General features: G+C 49.2%; 2 protein-coding genes across 14 annotated transcripts in view; both read left to right on the top strand.

Annotated features, from left to right (window-relative positions):
• LOC119466299 (chromodomain-helicase-DNA-binding protein 7-like) overlaps positions 1 to 23,960 on the top strand; it is a 554,757-nt gene that overhangs the window by 319,382 nt on the left and 211,415 nt on the right. The gene's annotated exons all lie outside the window — the stretch shown is intronic.
• The window catches only part of LOC119466310 (breast cancer anti-estrogen resistance protein 1-like), a 94,958-nt gene that overhangs the window by 52,192 nt on the left and 18,806 nt on the right, over positions 1 to 23,960 (top strand). For all 3 annotated transcript variants that reach the window (XM_037726822.2, XM_037726815.2, XM_037726829.2), the window contains exon 2: positions 16,915 to 17,241. In XM_037726822.2, coding sequence (XP_037582750.1) covers positions 16,915 to 17,241 — 327 coding nt within the window. The remainder of the gene's footprint in view (positions 1 to 16,914; positions 17,242 to 23,960) is intronic.

The raw sequence follows: 23,960 nt of genomic DNA, 5'->3' as shown, positions 1-23,960 counted from the left end.
TAAACTGAAAAGGCCGACAGAAACAAAACCTGGCTTCGGCAGAGCCGATTAAGCGGAGCACGAGGGTGATTCGTTTTGTTAGAGCCTGCGTGGGGGTAACTTGGCTTCGACGCTTTTGCAGCTAGACGCGGCTCGCGGGCTACGTGTGTGCGTCGATACCGGGACAGCACGGCGACGCGAGCGCCTCTTTGGTGTCCCACTTGCTGTGGCAATGAAATGGCTCTTGTAAATAGTTCGTACAGCAAGAAGAAGCTTAAAATTTACTAGGTGCAAAAGGCAGCTGAATGTTCAAACGCGCAAATTCAAACAATTGGGCCCGAAAGTAATTAAGGTCGGAAATGCACTGCCATGACCAACCCATCTGAACCCACGACGAAACAGCTATCATGCATAAAGCTCGTGAATAACACTGCGAATATACTGTTAAGGTGGAAGCTATTTACGCGCACTGCGGTCACCATAAAGCATTCGTCATTGCTATTGACATTGGTATTGGTTTATTCGGAGAATGTACACTTTTCATAATCCTGGGCTGGATAAGCACTGGAGTGCCTGAGTGCAGCGTAGGCAGTCAGTTAGTAAAGCATTCCTATTTTAAAGAAAACTCAATAAACAAGATACCAATAAACAAATATCACATGCAAGATATCATGAATGCTAATAATTTTTACAATAACATATACAGCGTTGCTTAGCTTGTTTGGAGAACAAAAAAGAAAACACAGAAAATCTGGTTTGGACAACTGCAATTTAAATACATACGACAGTTGATTAGCGTTGTGATGTACAAAAAATGTACATTATCTGTTTCCTGTTGTGCAATAAATAAAAAAGCGGCAAAATGACACAATTGAAATAAAATAATTGTATCGAGAGTGATGGAATAGTGCAATCGCAAAAGGCGCAACAGACAGACCGTATCAAGAGCGTATTGTAGTATTTTTTTCTTTCTTTCGCGAGAACAAAGCTTGTTTTTTAGCAGCAAAGCAACAAAAATAATTAGAAGACTTTTTAGACAAGGAAATCCGACAAAAAAGAGTTAAAACTCTTTTTGTTTCCTACGCGGTCATTAACAGCCATTCTTTTTTTCAATTTTAGCTTTGTACAGAATACATCCTATCCTCGTGTTCGAAGGTCCGACCTATATGCTCATCAGTGAACGGGCCGGGCCCGCGCCCGCAGATAAATATTTTACCCAGTAGAGCACTGCAAGGGGACCGTGCAGCGCTCGAACTTGCTGTCGCTTCATTTCTTCATTCATTTCTTCATTCATTCGCTCTCTTTGAACTCCGGGGCAAGTTTTGCACGGACCCCATTTTGTTGTGGTCGGAATACTTAAATTTCTTCTCATCTACCGGCGTTTGTGGGGAGATGCAAAAAAGGAGGAGGACGAGGGGCGCTCCGACGCCCCTTCTGATATTGGAATGCCAGAGCGTGCGTGGCGGACGGGTGGCTGCGCTCATTTTGCGGCGTCGGCCATTAGGGCCACGATTGCCCAACCCGTGTGCCATATGCGCGGCCATCTGTCGAGCACCCCTTTCTCGCCTCGCGGAGAGTGCGGACGGACGCCGCCGCCGAGGAATGCGTCGTGTCGTACACACGGCTGCCTTTGTCCATACGCACCTATACCGAACGTGCACGAGCGCCGCCGACCGTAGCGGCCAACTCGTCTCGCGCGTGCAAGCGGCCTTCAACCGCGGTCCCCCGGCCAGTCGTCCGTCGAGTCGCCGACCCCACACTCAGCCAAGCTGGCAAACAAACGGTCAACTCCCGATCGCGACACGCTTAATTATTACGCCGGGGCGAGCTTGTGCGTGGAACAGTTATTTCGAGCGCTCTCCCCCCGTCGGATGTGTGTCGTGCTCGTCTGGCTGTCCGCTTTTTTGTTGCAGCGCGGTAGCAGCACAGCCCGCGCGGGAGGGGCGGCCGCCGCCGCTGCTGGAGGCCTCGAGGTCGGCCGGCGGCGCCCAAGCAGCGCGGGCGTCGCCACTGTCGTCGGCGTCTCCTTTGTTCCGAGCCGGCCTCGTTGCTGCTGGCTGCTGCTCTGGCGACGATGCGATCGCCGCCGCCGCGCGCGGAAGGCGACAGCTCGCGTGGGCGATTCCGGTTTCGTCCCGAAATAGGAGCGCCTGAGCTCAGCCGCAAAGGGTCCCGCTGCTCGCGAGGAGCCGGATCGAGGCGGCGGCCGAGCGAGCCCACTGTGCTGGGACGCCGGCGAGGCACGGAACAACGCATGGGCTCGTAGCCGAATGGCGGCATTCGCGATGGAGCGTAGTCGAGCGAACTGTTCCGCGTGAGCACATCCGCGCAGTGGCCGTGGCGTTCTACTGCTAAACACGAGGTCGCAGGTTCAGTTCCCCCCGGTCGCGGCGGTCGCATTTCGACGGGGATGCAAAAAACGCCAGTATCGAGCTTTACGCACACACCGGAGAGCCGTTGGTGGCCAAAGTCAATCCGTAGTGTATACTCCACTGCGGCGCTAAACCCCCTTAATTAATGAACGAGTTCCGTGCTTAGCAATACTTCTGGCGCACTTTGACATGCAGTGTGAGGCATAACACGTGAGGATCAACTAACAGGTCGTAAGCCTTTATGAAAGAGGTCACGGTACAGTGCACCAAAGTCCAGAATTTTAAGTATGTCGCCTCGGTAAATAGTCTCTTTTCTTGGCTTGGTCGCCGCACCAACCCGCTGCTCACGCGCGTCGCTTTCGCATAGATGATGGCGTTGCCTCCCCCAGTGTTTATGTACCATATGAGCTCGTGAACTTCTTTTCAGGATCAACCCTTTCGGTATAGACGTCGAATTATGGCATGTTTTTCGAGCCCCTTATTTTGTCTTGCTGATGTTGATCCTTCGCCGACCCAGTGTGTCCATCTGCGCGTTTTTTAGCGGTCGAGAACGCGTTTTTTTAAAGAAAGCGTGCTTTCGCACTCCGCGGGGCAGTTGACCGATCTTTCTGCTGCTGTTTGCCGCGCCTGCACTTCCCCCTGCGCCGACGGCGAGAGGTCTCGGCTTTGTCGCGAATTTCGTGCGCTCTTGGTTCCACTGGGTGCTCACCTGAGCAGCGCAGTGCGACAGGCATTTGAAAACGTGAAATGTGAGCTTCCTTCCGGCTCAGCGCTGCGGTTGCCCGGTTGCATCACACAGGCTTATGACGAGCGTCCGATTGCTCGGCTACGTCAGCAGGAAATGCGTCATCCGATGTGTGCGAGGCTGTCCTGCAGAGCATCGGTTCTCCTCCGCTTATAGCGGCTGTCCTCTTTCGCGGCTTTTATATATATATATATATATATATATATATATATATATATATATAGAGCAGTGGACTGGTCCGACCAAAGACGTTGAAGGGGACGTGCTCAGCCCTTGTGGCGGCGCAGTGCATGTCCTCAAAGGGAGTGCCTGCGGCGAATTCCGCGGGTCAGTGCTACGTGTGGTGTCGTCGTGTATTAGATAAGCAGCAGAAGCCACGGATCGGGAAGGAAGAGAGCCTAGATGTTGGCGATCGTATCGGGGCCATTTCCTATCGGCGTTCGGCGCAGGTGTTTCGCTTGAGCTTGGCTTTAATGCAATTCGTAAATGCCGTCGATCTCTTTAGTGCGACCATAACGTACGAGGTCGCGCGTGCCTCCTGAGCGCCGCTATGTTAATTTGTGTTGATTAATTACGGGAAATGACTAGTACTGTTCTCCGCTCTTCTTGCTTTCTACTGCGGCGATGTGCTACGAGTTGCCGCGACGCTTTTGCCTGTCGCGATTCGAGAGCTTTCCAGAGCGCTTGCATTGATTGCCGCCATTGTTGACATTTTGACTCACGCCTTCAAGCTGCTATCTCGCGCATATCTTGGTTTCGCTTTGTCCCGTGTTGTACGGAGACGAAGTCAGATCGGCTCAAGGTCGTATCTCCGTTAGCGCTTGCCTGTTGTAGCGACATAGGCGCATCTGGCAGAGGGCACTTGACCCCCCCCCCCCCCCATTTCTGACAGTGGGAGGGGGGGGGGGGTCCTGCTCAGTGTTGTTGGTGTGATGTATGTCCTATAGTCTGCAACTGTCTGTAAGTGACGGCCTGTGCTTTTTTGAGGTTTTGGTGAGGAGGAGGAAAAATTCTTCGTGCTAACCTATGATTTGAACTGATTTCGTGGTATGATATGAGCGGGTCTTTGTTGTCTAGATCCCTCCAGGCTGGGTTGAAGCGAGGGGGCGGTCCGCAGACGCGGAATGTGAGTTCTCGCGCCAGTTGGTGTGCACGCTCGTTCGGATTACAGTCAGGAGGTCCGGAAATGTTGCCCATGTGGGCCGGGAACCATGTGATGTGTGGGGACGTGAGGTTGTCTCCTCCCGTTTCTTGGAAGATTTTGTTGACAACCGTTGCTGCTTTCCTAGAGACGAGGGCCGCCGAGAAGGTTCTGATGGCGGTTCTTGAGTCCGAGTAAATTACGGAGGCTTCTTTGCAGCTTCGAAGGGCCACCGCGATGGCCATTTCTTCTGCTTCGTGAGTGAAGTTGGTAACAACCGTGGCTGCGTTGACGAGTGAGCCATGGGCGTCCACCACAGAGACCGCGTAAGCGCCTCGATTCCAATATCTGGCCGCGTCAACGAAGAGGACTTGCGTTTCGTTACGTTTGATGTTGTCAAGAATTGCCTTCGCTCTCGCTTTTCTCCGCCCTTCGTTGTGGGTCGGGTGTATGTTTCTTGGGATTGGATCAACGGTTATTGACCTCTTGGCAATTGTGCATAGTTGCGACCTCTCTGGTGGCATGAAGAGGGGCTGTATGTCTGCTTCTAGTAATATATCGATGCCCGCCTTTGTGAGTGAGAGCCGACTAATTTGGGCGTTTCGCTGTGCTTCAAAGAGTTCTGTTGCCGTGTTGTGTAGCCCCAATTGTAGGAGTCGTTCCTTGCTAGTGTTTCTAGGGAGACTTAGGACCTTTTTCAATCCTGTTATGATTAGTGTGTCGATTTTGTTCAGCTCCATCTTCCAGTTGAGGAAGGGGGCGGCGTAGGTTACCTGGCTGATGAGGAAGGCGTGAAATGCTTTCATGAGGTTGTCCTCTTTCAGTCCGTCCCTTTTGCTGGCGACCCATGATATGACCCTGGTGAAGTTGTGGGTGCTCTTTGTGATGCGGTTTAGTGCCTCCGCGTTGTCATTACTGTAAGCCCCAATGACCATGCCCAGGACCTTAATTGTGTTACACCTGGGGATGTTTCCTCCGTCCCTGGTGTGTAGGTGAACGGGGAGGAAGCTAAGGGGCTGTCTCTGCCTGGGGCCTTGTTTGCACAGGAGGAGCTCTGATTTGTTGGGGGAGAGCTTCAGTCCTGTGTTTGTAAGGAAAGCCTCCGTGGTGTCCAGCGCTTGCTGTAGGTTCTGCTCCGAGTGCCTAGCGGGCCGCTCGTGGACCATATGGTGATGTCATCCGCGTAAATTGCGTGCCCTACCCCCGGGACTTTCGAGAGTGTGTTTGCGAGATCGTGCATTGCGATGTTGAAAAGAAGCGGCGCAAGCACTGACCCTTGCGGGCTGCGATGTTACCTAGCATGTGCTTTCTGTATCTGATTTGTCCGACGTTTATGGTGGCCGTTCGGTTATCCAAAAACGATCTTACAAAATTGTGGAAATTTACTCCGAGATCTGAAGTGGAGATTTCGTTGAGGATGTGTTCGTGCCTGACCGTGTCGAAGGCCTTTGTTAGGTCGAGCGCCAAGATGCCTTTTACATTCCTGGATTTGTTGTCTATGACGGCGCTCCTGATGAGTAGCATGGCGTCTTGAGTGGATAGGGATTTTCTGAAGCCTATGAGATTGTGGCGGATTAGACCGTTTTCTTCAACGTGCTCTCCAATTCTATTGTGGATGACATGTTCCGCGACCTTCCCGAGGCACGACGTAAGGGAGATGGGTCTCAGATTCTCTGCATGGAGTGGTTTTCCGGGTTTGGGGATAGACTACATTGGCAGTTCGCCATTCGTCCGGCACCCGGCCTTCAGCCCATACCTCATTAATTTTGCTCGTAATAATTTGTATGGCTTTGTCTTCTAGATTTCTGAGTAGTTTGTTTGTTAGTCCATCTGGGCCAGGGGCCAAGCGTCCGTTTAGGTCGTGAAGGGCGTGCACAATCTCCGAAACTTCGAAAGGACGATCCAGCGAGAGTTGAGATGTCCCCTTGTACTCGCGCGTCGGGTCGTCCCACGGTACAGATTTGCGCTCTACCGGCAGGTAGATGTCTGCCAGGGCGTCAGCAAAGTCCTGCGGACTCGTGCCTTCTTTCGTGTGAAGGTGAACGAGCCTTTCGATCGCTAGTGGGGCATTACTATTGGTCGGTTTGTTGCTGTCGGTGAAGAGGTTCTTGAGAAGGCTCCACTTGCTGCCCCTTCTCATTTTACCGTCCGCCTCATTACAAACCTCATCCCATTGCTGCGCATTCAACTTTCTAGAGTGTTCTTCGATCTCTTTGTTGATTTTCGTTAATTTAGACCTCAGCCTCCTGTTTAGCTTCTGCTGTTTCCATCTTTGTCTTAGCGCGTTCTTGGCCTCCAGGAGGTGTGCGAGTCTGGAGTCCATGGCTGGTACCTCTAGGTCCACGCTTATTTCTTTAATGGCGTTGGCCTCCGTAATTTTCAGATTTTCCAGTAGCTCTTCGAAGGTTTCTATTTGTCTGTCCTCATTAGCCCTCATTCTTCTGAAGAGGTCCCAGTCGACGTAGGTGTACGTCTTGGGAGGAGTGGGTGTGATGCGGACGTTGATTTCTAGGATGTAATGGTCACTGCCAAGGTCCTCTTGCAGGTTGTCCCACGACCCGTCAGCGTTTCCGAGGAACGTCAGGTCCGGGGTGGTGTCCCTCTGAACCGAGTTGCCTCTGCGTGAAGGGAACCTTGAGTCCGTGATGAGTTGCATGCCTAGGGTGTCCGCGCACTCGGCGAGGTTAATCTCTTTCCTGTCATTGGTGGCGTAGCCCCAGACGGTGTTGTGCGCGTTGAAGTCTCCGGCAACAATCAGCGGTCTGTCCTTTGCTTGCGACGCGGCTGATGTGAGAAGTTTGGCAAAACAGATTTGAATGAGTTTAAACGCTGCGGGTTCTGCGGTATCACTAAATGCACACCTACCAACCTGTGAGATGTAGTATTCGTATGATTTCCGCGAACGGAGTGGGGAGGGGGGGAGTGTATGACATGCATGCTTAACCCTTGCAGTGCCACTGACGTACCGGTACGTTTCCTCGTGCGTGTCAAAAGAAAACTTCGTAGAAGGTATATATAGGAAACGAAAATAGGGATGTGATGACCGTACCAAAGGTGAATTTTCCATTATCCGTCTCGTTTTCCCCTCCCCCCCCCCCACACACGCACGCACGCGCGCGCGCACGCACGCACGCACGCACGCACGCACGCACGCACGCACGCACGCACGCACGCACACACACACACACACACACACACACACACACACACACACACACACACACACACACACACACACACACACACACACACACACACACACACACACACACACACACACACACACACACACACACACACACACACACACACACACACACACAAAACGTTGTGTTTGTTTTATAATATCGCGAAAGAAAACGCGACACTGGTGGTGCGTCACTTCCGGGGAAAAAAAGACACTGATTGGTTCAAGAACTTTGCCCGAGTACACACATTTCTTGGACGTCATGCACCACATAAATTTGGCGGTCATGCTGTGCATGCTTAAATGATATCAGTCGGTTTTTGTTTTTTTAAATGGGGTTTTACGTGCCAAAACCACGATCTGATTATGAGGCACGCCGTATAGTGGGGGACTCCGAAAATTTTGACCACCTGGGGTTCTTTAACGTGCACCTAAATCTAAGTACACGGGTGTTTTCGCATTTCGCCCCCATCGAAATGCGGCCGCCGTGGCCGGGATATATCAGTCGGTGTCATTCATGTTTATCTGAAGTGCGATGCCCATGGCTGTTCGTCTCTACGGGCTGACCAGCGGGCAGTGGCCAAAGCTGGAGGCTCTTTGAATTTGAGTTCAGCCCCAGGGTGCAAACACAGAATGCATACCTGACGTGCATGGTGCACGTTCTCAGCCGTGGGTGCCGTCCAAATGCGGTGTCGTCCGCGGTAGTAGGAAGTTTCATATACCGGATTGCGCTGTCGAATCTCACAATTATTTTTTTTATTTACATGGAGCTGGACCGGGATTTCGTATAGCGATGCCTTCTGCTCGATTCTGTGCCACTCTTATCATCCACCGTTCATGGCCGGCTGATGCTGTTGATAACACGGGCGGAGCGCCGCTGTGACCTCTGACGAAGCGCGATAAATGGGATGGCATTGGCGTATATATCATCGTTACGTTTTTCCCGCCGAGATGTCCCATCTGTGCCATACTTTTAATGAAATTGAATCGATCCACCATTTTTATCCTGCCAATTATATTCGAACCAGAGAAAAAGGTTTCTCGGATAGCTCCACTTTGCCAGATTGGACTATAGGATTAAATTCATGTAATACTATCATGTAATACTATCAGTACTAACATATACTATATATATAGTGTCGTGGCCCCAAATATAATTATGTGCTATAGCCACAGGGGTGTCAAACGAAATTATTGCCGTGCCAATTTTTTGAAAACCGTTTTGCTCTTCTGTGTTCGTTTCAGTGCAATTCATTCTCTAAATTGTTTAATAATGCAGTCTTTGATTTCTTCTTCATTAATACGTCTTTCATAACTTTGTTCCAGTTGGTCGAACTCCTCACTCGTGTATTCTATTCGTGTTTTTTTCCCGTCTTTCGTTTTGTATTTTTCGTGTCTCCTCTCAGAATATACTACGTATTTCGCATGCACTACCTGCGTGCACTACCACCGTCACCACCGCGCATCGGAAAACGCAGGCTGCACCGGCTGCGACGTGATGCCCCGGCCCTCCCTTTTTATAAGAGGCCACATCCAACGCGCGCCGTGGTGGCGATCGTGCGGCCATGGGCTCGCCTCACAGGGCCTGCTGACTCATCGCGCTGACATAACGCGCTCATCCGCCTTGGAAGCGACGTCAGCCAGCCCGCGTGTACTACGTCACAGGCTCCGTCTACGTCTAGGGCGCCCCAACCGAGGGAGCTCGGGGCCCCTCGGTTGCACGCGCGGAAGAGTCGGGGCAGTGACCGTACCCGTCTCCGCGAAAAAGTTACGTCACCGGTTCCGCTTCCGTTACAGCTAGGGGTGCTGCTTCCTGTAGCGCTCGTAGCATATGCAGGTTGCCACCAACTGTCGCTGCTGCCGAGATTGGCAGCTACAATATAAAGGAAAAATATAAAGAAGAGAGAGGTCGATGATGACGGCCGCGACACCGGAACGCCCGGTAGCACCAAAGATGTGTTCCCAGCATTAGAAGCGGCTTCGCCAGTAATAGTCGGCAAAGTGAACACACCGTGTGGTGGCTGCGCGCATGCGGGTACATTTCACTAATTGCTTTTTCCTCTCTCTCTCTTTTTTCTTCGCTAGCTTAAATTGAGCTCTGTCCTGTTTTCTTCTGCATCTTAATAATTCACGAAAACACTAACTCTGCCCGGCGTCGGCTGTCTTGAGGTTACAGCTTGTCGACGTAAAAGCAAAGAATGACACTGCATTGTGTAAGCTAGACCACCTGCCCGCTCTCCACCTGTGGAAAACATATTGGCCACTTGCTCCTGGGATTTGGTCTCAAATTTAGTGTGAATGTTAACATTGCGCGTTAGACTAGCTTTCACAGAAATGTTATCAGGTGCGGCGCTTTCACTCCAAGCATTTTACGGTGTAGCGTCCATGTGCATCAATTAAGCATGTATGTCCGACTGTGCGTAAAGATGGGTTGCGCTATGTCCGGCTGATTCCTTGTGCTGAGACCGCGCGTTTCCGTTGGAAGAGACTGGCTACCTGGAAAGTTGTCCAGCATTCTTTTGGAGCTACTTTTCAGCTCATTTCAGACGTTTCAGGGCAACACTTGCAGCTGTCGGGTACAGAGCAATAAAATGTGCGAGAGAACTTCGGGGAAATGAGGGACTATTTCCTTGAAGCAACCACAGAAGAGAGTATTTGGAAGCAGGCGGGTCGGCTCGAGCCAGGTTGCTGTATAGACTTCGCCCGTTATAGATGCCGAGTTTTTTTTTTTTTGATTCGTGAGAAACGAAAGGTGAAATTCTAGCTGAAAAAAGACCGCCCTTTCACTGCCGGTGACCCGAACCCACAACCGGCGCGTGTCACGTGTGGTGCGTCGGGAAAAGCAAAACGTGAATTACAGCGGGTTCGCGTTGGAAGATGCGTGCGTTCGTTTGATGGAGCTCTACAGCGTCCTTTCTCGTCTACGCACATCCGTCAGTCTGCAGTCTGTTGCGCTTACGGAATAGGAAAGAAAAAGAAAACAGAGCAAAAAAAAAAAAAAAAAAAACTGGGCACACCTTCGTGTAGCCAAAATAGATGGGCCGCAAGATGGGACTTCTGAAAGATTTATGGCTGTTTGGCCTGGCTTGTTTTGCAGACGTGCGGGGGTAAAATAACAATGTTACGGAACTCCAGTGAGCTGATGCACATATACGACAAGCGCGGAAAACGGATACGTTTCTCGGAGGGCGCCCAGTTTTAAAACGCAGCCATGTTTATTTTTTTGTGAGACCTCTTACTGAACGAGCTCCTGCTCCATTCAAAGCCCTAACGTGATGCCCCCGCCCTTTACACCCCCTGCCTTACGTCAGCGCGCCTTCAACTGCAGCCGGATTGTGCGGGAGTTTCGTGGTCACTTATTCGCGATCGTGTTGGACGGCGTTCTCTGCGCAAAACAGTGCCTGCGAGGCGACATGCTTGCGATGGTCCCGCATATTAAATTTTCTTTAAGAGAGAGAGAGAGAGAGAAAAGAAAGATTTTTTTGGAAGTAAAATGTATTACGCAACAGTGCTGTGCCCCCCCCCCCCCCCCATTTTTTTTCCCCCTTTCTATTCGCAGATTCAGCGCGTCTGCATTCTCTAAAGCGAGATCCGCGTTAAATCGTTATGGAGGGCGAGGCTAATCGTGTAGTACAATATCCACGCAGCCGTCTCTATAGTAATGCAACTTTCTCCGCCAGCCAGATGTCACTTAGAGCATTGAAATAGTACTTCGCCAGTTCAAACTGATTTAGTTTGCTCTTGAGTGTTCCTTTATGTGGCGAACCTGCTGAGGGCGAACGTCGACACGTCGCTTGGTGACTGCAGCCGAGACTTACGAGGGCAGCTCGCCCGATTGCAAACTGGTCGATCCAGCCGGACGCGACATCGTCATCGATCACCGGTGTGCCCTTGGCAGCCTGGCTGCTACCGTGCTATGTTTGCTTGATTCATTTTTTTTTCTTCTTACACAATCTGCTCACTGGAGGACAAGTGTCAGTGAAAATATAGACGCTTTTCAGTAGATATTCGTTTTGCATCGTTGGCGCTCCGTCCGCGCGCCATTTCCTGAAACGCCAAGAGCGCCGATTCGATGCTTCGGCACCGAGCGAAGGCGATGACGTGGGATCGACGCTGTAGTTTATTCTCCCCACCCCCCTTTTTTTACGGGCCTCTAGGTGGCATACTTATGGAGAGCCACTGCTGTATGAAATCGACAAGCATCCTACGTATAGGTTTAACGCGTACGATGATCCGAGCAGCCGAAACGAGGATGCTAACGTGGACGTGTGGTTTGCCGAACGAGAAAGATTAAGGTGTAATTCGGAATGATTTCCAAGTACAGTCAAATTCGCGGACATGCACAGTGGCGAAGAAAGTTGGTTTGACCGTGGAGTGAGAAGAGACGTCATGGTCAATTCTGGACCCACTGGTTCCGGAGACCCTGAGAACAGCGCTAAGGAAGCAACAACGACGCAATGTCTACGACATCACTCGTATCGATCTCTGTCCTTTCTGCTTTGTTTTTCGTCACAAGAAATGGGGACAGGCGACGTTGACGTGGAAGCCAATAGAGGGCACGCGAAGTGGGGAAGCTCAGGAAGCTCGCAAAGACATATCCTCTCCACGTAAAAATGTGACATCACGTATCGTTTAAAAGAGGGGAGTACAGACACGTTGCCCTGGATGTAGCACTTCTGGACGGGCCTGCTCACAAGCCCTTTAGGCTAATGAGCCATCCTTTATGAATAAAGCTTAACCTTTCAGCGCCGTCTAACAGGAAGGACGATGCACGCCTTGCGAACGCGGCTTTCGTCGGGTCCCTCTGCCGCTTCGTTCTGGTTCGCGCAGAAAGCGCACAAAAGATGCAAAGGCGCCGGCGCTGACAACTGGCCACACGCGGACGACGCGAGGGGGTGCGCCTGCGTCCGGCCATCCCGGTGCGCTTGGGCGGGGTGGCTAGGGGCGCGGTCGCTCGGGGCTTCCCTCGCGGCCAACCCCCCTCTTCGCGAGATAGATGAAAGGCCAGCCGCCCGCGAAACTGCTTTTGTTGCTGCCGCCTGTGGGCCTGAATGAGCGGAATGTGTGCGTATGGCCTGGGAGACCCGCGACGAGCAGCAGCAACCAGCTTGGCAGGGTTTCATAGCGACCTTTTTGGAAGAAAAAAAAAACAAAAAAAAAAAAGGAAGCCCATGGAATTTATCGGAAACATCGTGGAGGACACAAATAGTGAATTATGTCATGAAATCGACTACGTTAAATGCGTAGCCTAAAGAAAAAAAAAAGGGGGGGGGGAAGGAAGAGAGAAGTTTTGTGTCTACTAAAAGAAACATTACATTTCTATATACCACAGACACAGGGAGCACGAGAAAGAACGCGCTACTGGGAAGGTGCTGGTCAAAGTTGTAAGCCTCTTTAGTTAAAGTCTGGGGTTTTACGTGCCAGAACCACGCTGCACGAGCGTTTATGTATTCCTCCCCCATCGGAATGCGGCCGCCACGGCTGTGATCGAACCCGCGCGTAGCCACTCAGCTACCGCGACACTTTTTTTTTTTTTTTTTTTTTTGCGAGTTGGAAAATTTTGTATTCTCGCAGCTCATCAAAGGACATGCCCGTTGAGTTTGCTATACTTCTTCAATCATACAGATTTTCTCAGATAGCTGAGGGAAACTAGAAAAAGTGAGGAGATTGGGAGGAAAAATTATTCACAGACTATCGAAGGTGATTGTCAACGTATTTGATACTTTGCTTGTGCCATAATGATCTTGCCTTTGTCCTTTTCTTGCCTATTGAAGCGTCGTATTTTTTTTTTTTTTTTGGGGGGGGGCGGTTGTTGCCCGGCTGCACCTCGCAGTCCAGCGCAGCCATGACGGCGAAACGCGTCACTGTGCGTGATCTTCGCAAACGTAGGTCTATATGTCGTGTATAAGTTGTTGCACAACACGCAGCGCCGAGCGTGTCCTTTCTGCTCCCGACCTGGGCCCATCCCGAAGGTTGCGTACTAGGACTGATTCCGAGCTCTAGGGATGCCGTTTTATTTTGGGATGCATTTCAACTAAATTTTCAAAGACACTTTGGTCTAAATCTTCATTTTGTGCCATATCTGGTGCCAACTATAGTTGTGACGATGTACCATTTGATATATGTTTTTTGTTTTGTTTTGTTTATGGGATGCATAGCCTGTGGGAGACACACTTGTTGGAGCGAAACGTGGAACATATGATTTCCCCAGCAACTCATTTCAATCCAATGGTCGCCCTACTGAAGGAGCTATATGATCAAACTAAATTTCGTCTAGAGCGGTGCTTTATATTGCAGAGGTGTTTATGACGGCCTTACCACCCTTTTAGCGTTTCTTGGAAAGCTAGACCGTTACCTGAGCAGCATGTCTAGGAACTTTGGGGCTCTTTGTAAGTGTCTGCGCTGCCGTGCGAGCGGAAGAGTGTCATTAGTTTGTTTGTTTAATTGTCACCCGCTAAGTAATTTGTGCCCCGTAAAAAAAAAAAAAAAGACGCATGTTGTGTTATAGTTGGAGTATCGAGCTTCTTTTGCTGGAGTATACCTGGTTCAAGTCCCTCCGCTGCTGAACCTATTCGGCGATAAACGTAGCCAGCTAGCCACGTAAAACCCCGGGGAGTATAGGCGACCAAAGCTTAGGTGGTCTTTTGCCTGCGACTGTGCGCTTAGAAAAAATAAAATCACCGCCCAAGCACTCCGTACAGATGGTTAACCAGCGAAGCTGAAACGTGCGGCCCCGGTGTTTATCACTGGGTTAATCCTGACGGTTCATTACTTTCTCAATTATTGGTTGCGTTCTTGTGTTTCTTAATGAGGTTACACGCACACGTACGTTCGGCTGCGCCGGAGAGAACAACGTCACCGACGGTATGCCCGCAGTCCGCCGTTGTCGCATTGCCGCTTGCGATTCTTCGAAACTAAATTGCTTCAAAATTAAATCTGTCCGTCACGTGAGACAATGAATGGCTCATACCCCCGTAAACGCGGCCTCTCCATCACGACGACAGAAAAGTGAAATTCTACGCTGGAATGATGAGCGGCAGCGGAGCCAGCTGTGGAAGAAGACGACGACAACGAACGCGGGATCAGTGGCACGAGCGCAACCCGATGGGCGCCAACGAGCCAGCTGCGGAAGAAGACGGCGACGCTCGGAGCCAATGCTGATGGTGACAGTTTCTGCGTGCAGGCGACAGACGGACTTCGCTGCAATGATGAAAGTACCGCCAGGTGTTGCAGCTGCTTCTTGCACCTTCGCGTCATGAAACCGCATTTGCTGTCAGTCGAAGGGCTCTGGCTACAAGATGAGACACGCCGCGTTGCGCGCTTCAAATGGCCGTTGCTTGAAGGCGCAGCTTCAGCATTAATTTACTCTGAGAGAGGTTGTTGCTCAGGTTGCGCTTCAAGAAGACCTACAACAGTATGTTCCGATACGAATGCTGCGTGCTACTTGACTGTCTCTTTATACCTGTACTTATGACCGCACTTCGGCGGTTGTGACAGGGTGAGGAAATGAGTTCGAAATTGCTTTACACCTCTATCACACGAGCACGCAAAAACGCTTTTACGTAAGCGATCTTTTACCAAGCTGAAATACTTTTTAATGAAGAGGTGTTGCGCAGCAGACACACGGCACCGACGATCTTTTTCTAGCGTTTCCTTCTGGACACGCTACCGAAAGCGTGGCGCTAGCGTTCTCAAAGAAATCGGCCAAAATAAACTGATGTATCTCGAAATGTAAAGTGAAACATTGTATTACACGTTCTTCAAATAAATTTAACAACGCCAGATAAAGGAGCGTTAACGTAAAGATTAAGCGCCCCGACCTGTTCGACCTGCTTACGAGAGTATAGAAGAAAATTAGCATTACTGGGTTTATTACGCCTTCTGCGAGACATAAGTTTTTTTCTTTTTTTTTTTTTTTTTTTTGACGAGCCTAGGCGACAGAAAAATACGCATTTGCTTATTTTCTTTAATGCATAATTGCTGGCGCCCACAGGTTTCGAGGCTACTCTCTGGCCGTAAGAGAGGTCGACGAACTCCGCTTCCAAACCGTTTCTGAAAAGGAGCCAGTGCCCATAAATATTGACTTAGTTGTTCTGTCACCAAAAGAATTGTTAGAATCATTAGATAAAATTGCTAAAGGCTTAGAACAGCGCTTTGCATCTCAGCTGCTGGTAAATTTCATAGGGGCTCAATCCGGGGAGGATTTTATGGAGGTATAATGGAAGAGCTTCAGCACACTGTTCGGCTGCTCCCTGGCACAGCTCCGGGTCCAGATGGTATTACATCAGGCATGTTGGAAATATTGTTTGACCTCTCCCCACAAGACCTTTCTAATATAGTAACTACTCCCTCATGAACGCATGGATTCCTCCTGACTGGAAACTTGCAAAAATAATCCCCCGCTTAAAAGGCAAGGAGCGGGAATTCATATAGAATAATATAAGGCCAATCGCATTACTTCGAATGTTATGAAATTAATAGAAAGGGTATTACACATTCGTATAATGAAATTTTAAACGGATAATGCATTGTTGACCCCATGTCAAATTGGATTTAGACCCATGGATGCTCGATATGGTGCGCACAGCTTGCTCGACACAGGCGGCGGTATGCAGCTTTAGTGACCCTTGATTTAGCTAAAGCATATGACTGTGTAGAACATGTCATACTCCTTAACGTTTTAAATAGCATGAGTTTTCCTCGGTATATTATAAATTGGATATACGAATTTTTAAAGGACAGGAAATTTTATTGCTCCCAACGCGGCTTGTCGACGCAAAAATATAATCAATCAAGAGGAGTTCCCCAGGGATCTGTCCTTTCTGCTATTTTATTTAACGTTTTATTAAGCTCAATTCCTTTGTGTGATACCGTACAAGCATATGTATATGCAGACGACATAGCATTCCTTGCGTCTGCGAGTGATATTCACTCACTACAAATTAAGAAAACTGCAGTCATACTTAGGAACACTTAGTTTGCGGATATTCGAATGTCGCATTTTCTCTCTGTCCCCCTACCCACCGCCGGCTTCTTGGCCAATCCCCCGTTGCGGATGAGCGCCACAAATGAGGTAGAAGCAAGCAAGCACGGTCGCTTCTTTGGCTTGCTGTCGTGTGTGTGCGGGCGAAAATCTTTTTTCGGGAGAGGTCTTTTTGCTCAAAATATTTTCTAGCGTCTGCGTGACTGGGGTATTTTGTGATAAAGGTAGTAAGTGGACTTTATGAAAATTGTCAAGCCGCGATCCGCTCGGTTTCCGCTCGGCGTGTGCCAAGGGCGTGGGAGTTGCCCATTGGTTGCGCTCTTCGGCGGCAGTTTCAGTTTTCTGGGTGAAATTGGCCGGATTTCATCACTATTTGGCAGCGTTGAAACTTCTGCAGATGTGAGAAATGATTGCGTTTATTAATTTTCATTCCTTTCTTACGGGTTGTATACGGGCGCGTGCAATGCTCCCTCTGGAAACAAGCTTCTTCTACGAATTCTGATGCAGAACTGCCTGGCGCGGGCGCTGTACGACAACATCGCCGAGTCTCCGGAGGAGTTGGCCTTCCGCAAGAATGACGTGCTCACGGTGCTGGAGCAGAACCCGGGTGACCTGGAGGGCTGGTGGCTGTGCGCGCTCCGGGGCCGCCAAGGCTTGGCCCCAGGCAACCGGCTGCGCCTCATGCCCGGCATGTACGACCCGACGGGCTTGGGTTACGCGGCGGGGCCTCCCGACCTCGCGGCCGCCGTGCCCCCGGCGGCGCCCGCGGGCACCTACCCGGGGCCCGGTCAGCGCCACGCACGACGCCGATCGTGGCGGGTGGACCCCAACAAGGTACGTGACCCACAGGGCGCGGATATATTGGATGGATGGATTTTATCAGCATTTCCTTTGAAGCGGCTTTGGACCTTGTGCCACGAAGCTCGGTATATTAACGTCTCAGCTGCGTTTATATTCGGCCCTTAAGATTCGTTGTTCTTTTCATTGTGTGGTGTCCTCTACCTTTACGCTGCCAATGCGTACCCCAGTCCTCTCTTGCTATTCTCCCCCGCTGATTCATCCACTTTTCCTATGCTATCCTTATAGCCCAAGGCCACGGGCAGGTAACTATGCGTTGTCATTCATCTGTGGGTGCATACTGCGACATACTGACAAAACATGTATGCGTAATGGTTTCTGCGCTATTTCTACACGCTACGCATATGTGACAGTCATCGGCAAATGTTCGATAACTCCGCATTCTCAGGCACCCAGCATCTGGCTTTGAACAGTGGTGCACACCTCTTTCAATTATAAAAGTTTCCCCTTTCGATTTAATTATTTGTTGTTTAATAGAATTTCATACCTGGGGCTTCCTCTCTATTGCGCCTACACAGTAAACCGTTTCTGCATCGCAGACTTTAAGTTTGTCACTATTTTCTCTTTCATTGTACATGACGTTAGCATAATACTTACTGGTGAACTTCTTTTCTGCACTTTGAGTCAACCTTTTTTCTATACAAACACCTAAGTACACTAGCTGCCATTCTGTTTTCTTTCTCTGAGCTTGCTGCACATCAGAGTCTCACGTCGATCCCTCTACTGCTTCATTTGCAATTTTTTGATGCACACCTGAAGCTATAGTCTTTCACTAGCCCATTCATTAATCTCTAACTGGATTGCACTTCAGATTTTAAACATAACACCGAGCTTCCAAACGCAAGCCTGGAACCACGGCTCCTTTCCACATGCCTCGCATGAATTATTTCATACATAATTGTCATCCACCACAACACTAAGCGTTTAACATTAAGTTTGCAGGAAGAAAGTAATTTCATTGCTTCCACTGCAAACCTTTGTCAATCCTTCCTTGTAGGTACATGACATTTAAAAGGGACCAACAACAAAGTGGCTCATGTTTGATATTGAAAGTAAATGCTCTTGATTTCAATTAGGTTGTGGGTGAATCTGTTTTCATGATTCACAGCCTACATTTCTACTTCATTTAATTGTACACCAATGTGATAGAGCTGGGAAGAAGTTTCTTTTGCCACTGGAGAACATGATGATGACCAATTGTAGATGCTCACGAATGTCTTACTATGTGCCTGCTTCCTGGTGCACTACGTCGAAAACCGCAGCAGTGCTGCAGCCTGCCACTTTCAGATTGACAACAGGCCTGTGTACATTTACAAAAGTTATAACGTGGCTGTGTAACAAGTTCAAGCAATATGTATTGATGAAAATGTCTGGATAAGGTAGTCGACTTGAACTGAAAACCATAAGTTAGTTATATTGGTTTTGTTCCCAAATGAAAACAAAAGTGCGACTTCCAGTTTTGTTGCGGTTCATGCAAAAGTAATGTTTTCTTTTTAGTTGAGTGCCAGTTTGATGCTCTTACCTGCCGCAGCGCCGAAATATGAACGAGCTATGTGGTATTTTGCCCTAGATTTGCAGTACCAGGTGTTTTAGCCCGCACATACATGCCACCCAACTATAGGTTTCGGCATGGCATCGGACCAGACTTTTTTTCCAGTCCCTGACCAAGGCCGATTTTGTGGCTGTTAACCTTCAGTTGTTTGAGGCAGCGGTCGATGCTGTGAGCTTTCGGGATGCTCTTCGGCATGCCCTTTGGCTAGTCCATCAGCCCAGTGACTCCAAATAACCCAAGCAGACCCAAATAGTGTGAACCCTTGAACTGTTCAGCTCCTTGCTGCATCGCTGGTTCGTTGAGCAAGAGCCATCGTCACTCCGCCGACGTTCGCAATGCACTATCCGGCTTCCATTGGCCTGGCCTTTCTTAGGCCCTCATGATCGCACTCATCCACGGCAGGCAGCCACTCACTCAGCCTTGCCCTGAACATTCGTGGCAGTGGTGTCTGCAAAAACCACTACAAGGTGTAGAGTTTCCTACTATTATAATATGAAACTGTATCCTTCAAAGGTACATAATCTGACACACATCAGCTACTCATGACCGTATAAGCGCGATGGAATACCATGAGGCTTATTGCTAATACCAGAAAGAGATAGTGTTTGCACAAGCGCGATTAGAAGCACCATACTACAGTTGAGTTCCGTTAATTCGACCCTGACGGGACCGATAAAATTGATTGAATTATCTGGCGGGTCAAATTAAACAAGATGCATAAAAAATGTCAAAATGCACCACCGATTCATTTGGCAGTATTTGCCAGAACCTAACACGCCCCCAAATCAAACACGCACCCACTTTCTATGTGTCTAAAGTACAAAACTAACGTAGCAGTTACATTAAAGCTCCTGAGCAAAGTATAAATCTAATGCGCACCCGACTCTTTGGTAAAAAAATTACGTGTTGCTGAATGGCGGCTGGTTTCCTAAGGTCAGCTTCGCCGTATTACATTTGTGTTACGCGGTAAAGCATACGAGCGCTGCAAAGGCGGTTTTGCTATTGTGTCCAATTGCACTGCGCAGGCAATTTCCGGCCCAATATTCTTGAAAAAAAGAAAAGGTGCATTTTAAAGTCGCGTAAATTGCGTAATCAGATATTATGAGCTATGGTGATTGCTTGAAACTCTTCCGAAGGCAGGCCGAAAATAGGCCTTTTCGACAGGAGATGACGTGTGTTCAACGCATTCACTGCCCCCTAAGCTCCACCGAGACAGACATTACCACTAAAAGGGTGGCTGTTGTGGTCACCGTAGGGGTCAGGTGCATGCGTTCTGACTCTTCAAGTTCGAATTATCAAAATCACCTTCAGCCTATTTTTACGTCCACTGCAGGACGAAGGCCTCTCCCTGCTATCTCTGCAGTTACCACTGTCTTGCGATTTGTACTGCTGGTTTGTACTGGTTTCTGATGGAACCAGCAAGTAACCCGCTGGTTTCCTGCTGGTTGTGCTGGTTCCAGCAGGGTGCTTACTGTAAGGTTTTCTGTTGGTCCCAGCGGGCTGCCTGCGGGCTTGCTGATGATGATATTTGGTGTTTTGTGGCGCAAGGGCCAAGTGTGGCCAAAGAGCGCCAAGACAATTGCCGGCGGGCTTGCTGTTGGTTCTAGTAGAGTGCTTACTAGTTTTCTGTACTGGTTCCAGCAAGGTACTGGTTTCCTCCTAGGATGCTACTGGAACCAGCAAGTAGCCTGCTGGTTTTCAGTTGGCTTGCACTGGTTCCAACAATGCACTCACTGGTTTTGTTTGGACTCGAACTAACTAGTCCAAGCATTTACTCTTGGAGTTAGGATGTGCTGTTTCTAGCTAAGACCTTACTGCTTTTGAACTCGGTGCACTGATCCATTCAGGGAAGAACGTGGCATAGTGAAATACAACCCAAGAATGATGTTTAAATGTACACCCGTGAGCAAAAGTATACGGACGAGGGGTTGCACGATAAAGCCGATTTTTTTCCCTCAGCCTGCGAAAGCAACTTGAAATTGACAAACAACACTGTTTGTATAGGTCCATGTGGATGCTGTCAGCATAGCATGAAGATGCCGAGTGTGCAAGCTGGTACTGTGCGAATAGAGCAACCAGGATAGCAATCAAGATTTCATATTTCTCAACCCTAAATTTGTTGAAAAGTGTACGAAACATGCATTTAAGTTCATGCGGGCATCAGCTTGTTGCTTGGAAGTGTTCTTTATATTGGTGAGTAACAAGTTGGCCGACTACCTGCAACCCTGTGCTGGAACCAGCAGCTATCGGTTTCAGCTACTGGTTCCATCACCTACTGGTCTCAGTAGCTGTTGGTTCCAGTAGCTGCTGGGAATATGCTAAAAAACCATCACTACTGGAACCAGTAAACAACCAGCAGGAAACCAGCAAGAAATTTTCACTTGGGTTAGATTCAACAATTCAAGACCTCAGTGACGTCAGAGTGCCACTACACGTTCTATCTAAGGGGTGATGACACAACACTCCCTTCCCCCCCCATGTGTTCTTAGTAGGGGTCGGGCGGACATCTTTTCTGAGTGCTGCGTCGAAGCTCTGGTTGGGAAGATGGCGATGCGCCACTGCTGCAGACAATGGGTCCGGAAGGGTGGCATGCTTTTTGTTGGTAGCTACTGCCTGCTCACCTACTTGCTCGGAGTCGGGCGTCTTTCGCGCACCGTCATCGTTTACAGGGTCTGCACCGAGAGTCCTGCGAGACACAATGTCTTGGCTACATGCTGGCGGTTCGGTGTTTGGAGACGGCGCATGAACCGTCTTTTGTGCACCGTCATCGTTTACAGGGTGTTCACCTTGAGACCTGCGAGACACAATGCCTTGGCTATATGCTGGCGGTTCTGGGTTTGGAGATGGCGCATGAACCGATTGCAGGAAGCACTCCTGGAATGTTCGCGGTTGCAGATTATCAACGTGAACGTACGGCTCTTCGTTCCCTAGCCTGGCCACATAAGTGCTTGAACTCGCACATTTGTTTACCTTGCCGCTCAACCAACTCCCCTTCCCCCGAGCGCAGACCCTGCACAACGACGCCTTCCCCTTCCTCGAAGTCCCTCCAAACACCTCGTCGCTGATGTGCCGACTGCTTTGTTTGCTCAAGTTTTCCTTTCATCCTTTGCTCGATTTCCGGGTGGAGAAGGCTCAACCTTGTCCTAGGTTTCCACGGTAAGAATAGCTGGGCCGGTGTGTCTTCAGTGACCCCCGTTGGCGTGTTCCTATAGTTGAATAGGAACTGGTCGATCCGGTGCTGGAGAGACTTCATCTGCCCATTTCTTTGTTCGTCCATGACCTGTTTAAAAAGATTTTTTTAAAAGTCTGTACACAACGCTCCGCATTGCCATTCGATGCCGGGTGATAAGGAGGCAATTTAGTGTGCCGAATGCCATTCCATCTCATGAATGTCTTGAAAAGTGCTGATGTAAACTGCAGCCCATCGTCTGTTACCACTTCTTCTAGTAACCTGTACGCGGCAAATACTGTGCACAGTTTCTCTATTAATTGTCTCTTCGCTACTAGTTGACTTCATGACAAACACTTCAACCCACTTTGAATAGGAATCATCTAGCACTAGAAATCAATGCTGATCACAATGAGCAAAATCTTAGTGCACACACTGCCACCAGCACTTAGACACTCCCTATGACATTACAGGAACTTTGGGTGCCACATTTTGGATCAGCTGGCATATGACACATTCTTTCACTGCTTATTCCAATGTCTTACGTAAGGTGAGGCCACCACACATGGCCTCTAGACAGCATTTTCATATGTGCCATTCCAGGGTGGCCTTCGTGCAACAGCGATAGCACTTTTCCGTGAAGAGACATTGGCACTATCACCTGATTTTCCCACGTCACGCATTCTCTGTCAACAAAAAGCTCGCTTCATTGCACAAAATATGGTGCCAAAGCGTCATCAGACACTTTTGAAGGCCAACCGACCTGCGTGTAAAACAACATCTTTGATAACAGCTTGTCTTTTATTGTTTCCCCTCTAATGTCTTCTGCCGAGAGTGGGAGCTCGTCCAGCATAGAAAAACCTGTGTACACGTCATCTGTCTACACGTCACCTGTGTTCCGAAATGACAGGCGTGAAAGTGCGTCAGCGTTGCCGATAACCTGTGATTTGCGATATACCCATTTGTAGTCGTAAGCAGCTGTAAGGCCCAACGCTGCACGCATGCCGCCGACATTGCAGGAATTGGCTTATCATGTCCTAATAGTCCCACTAAGGGTTGATGGTCGGAGTAGGTCCCAAATTTCCACCCGCAAAGGTACTTATGAAACTTCTTTAGCCTGCACACGACTGCCAGGGCTTCTTTTTCTATAGGCCGTCCATTTCCACTTAACATTCTCAGCTAGCAAGTCATATAATGGTTTAAGCTGTGCTGACAAGTTTGGTACGAATTCCCATAGAAATTTAACAAGCTTAAGTAGGCACGTAGCTCGTTCTTGTTTTTTGGCGTTGGTGCTTCTTTTATAGCACGCACCTTGTCTTCTGAAGGACGGATTCCTCTGTCATCAATCACGTGACCAAAGTAGGTCACAGCCTTCTAACAAAACTTGCATTTCTCCTTTCGCAATTTCACACCCCGTTCCTTGAACCGTGTAAACGCAGCTTCCACCTTATTATAGCATTCTTCCATCGTTTCTCCTGCACATCATCAAGATACCATGACACTCTGTCTAAACCCTTTAACATGTCATCCATCACGACTTGGAGTATAGACAGAGCACTTGTTATTCCGTATGGCATACGAGTGTATCGAAAAAGGCCTAGGTGGGTGTTCACAGTGACCAAAGGTTGCAAATCAGGGTGCAGCTGCAATTGTTGGTATGTTGTAGAAAGGGTCAAGGACAGTAAAACATTTGCATCCATGCAACGCGACAAAAGTATCTTCCAACGTTGGCAAAGGGTAATAATCGTTTCTCAGACAACAGTTTACAGTCACTTTGTAGTCTCTGCATATGCGAACTTTGTTGCTAGGCTTGGGCACGACTACTAGGGGCATAGTACAGGCACCAGTACTCCCGATTCCTCTAGTGAATGTAATTCCTGTGCTACAGTGTCCCTGAGTGCAAATGGCACAGGTCGATGCTTACAGGAAACAGGTGTACTGCTGTCTTTTAGCACCAGTTTCACCGATGTGTCA

This window comes from Dermacentor silvarum, chromosome 1 (assembly GCF_013339745.2).
Source record: "Dermacentor silvarum isolate Dsil-2018 chromosome 1, BIME_Dsil_1.4, whole genome shotgun sequence".
NCBI lineage: Eukaryota > Metazoa > Arthropoda > Arachnida > Ixodida > Ixodidae > Dermacentor > Dermacentor silvarum.
Note: the sequence above shows the minus strand (reverse complement) of the source record. Positions and strands in the feature narration are given on the sequence as shown.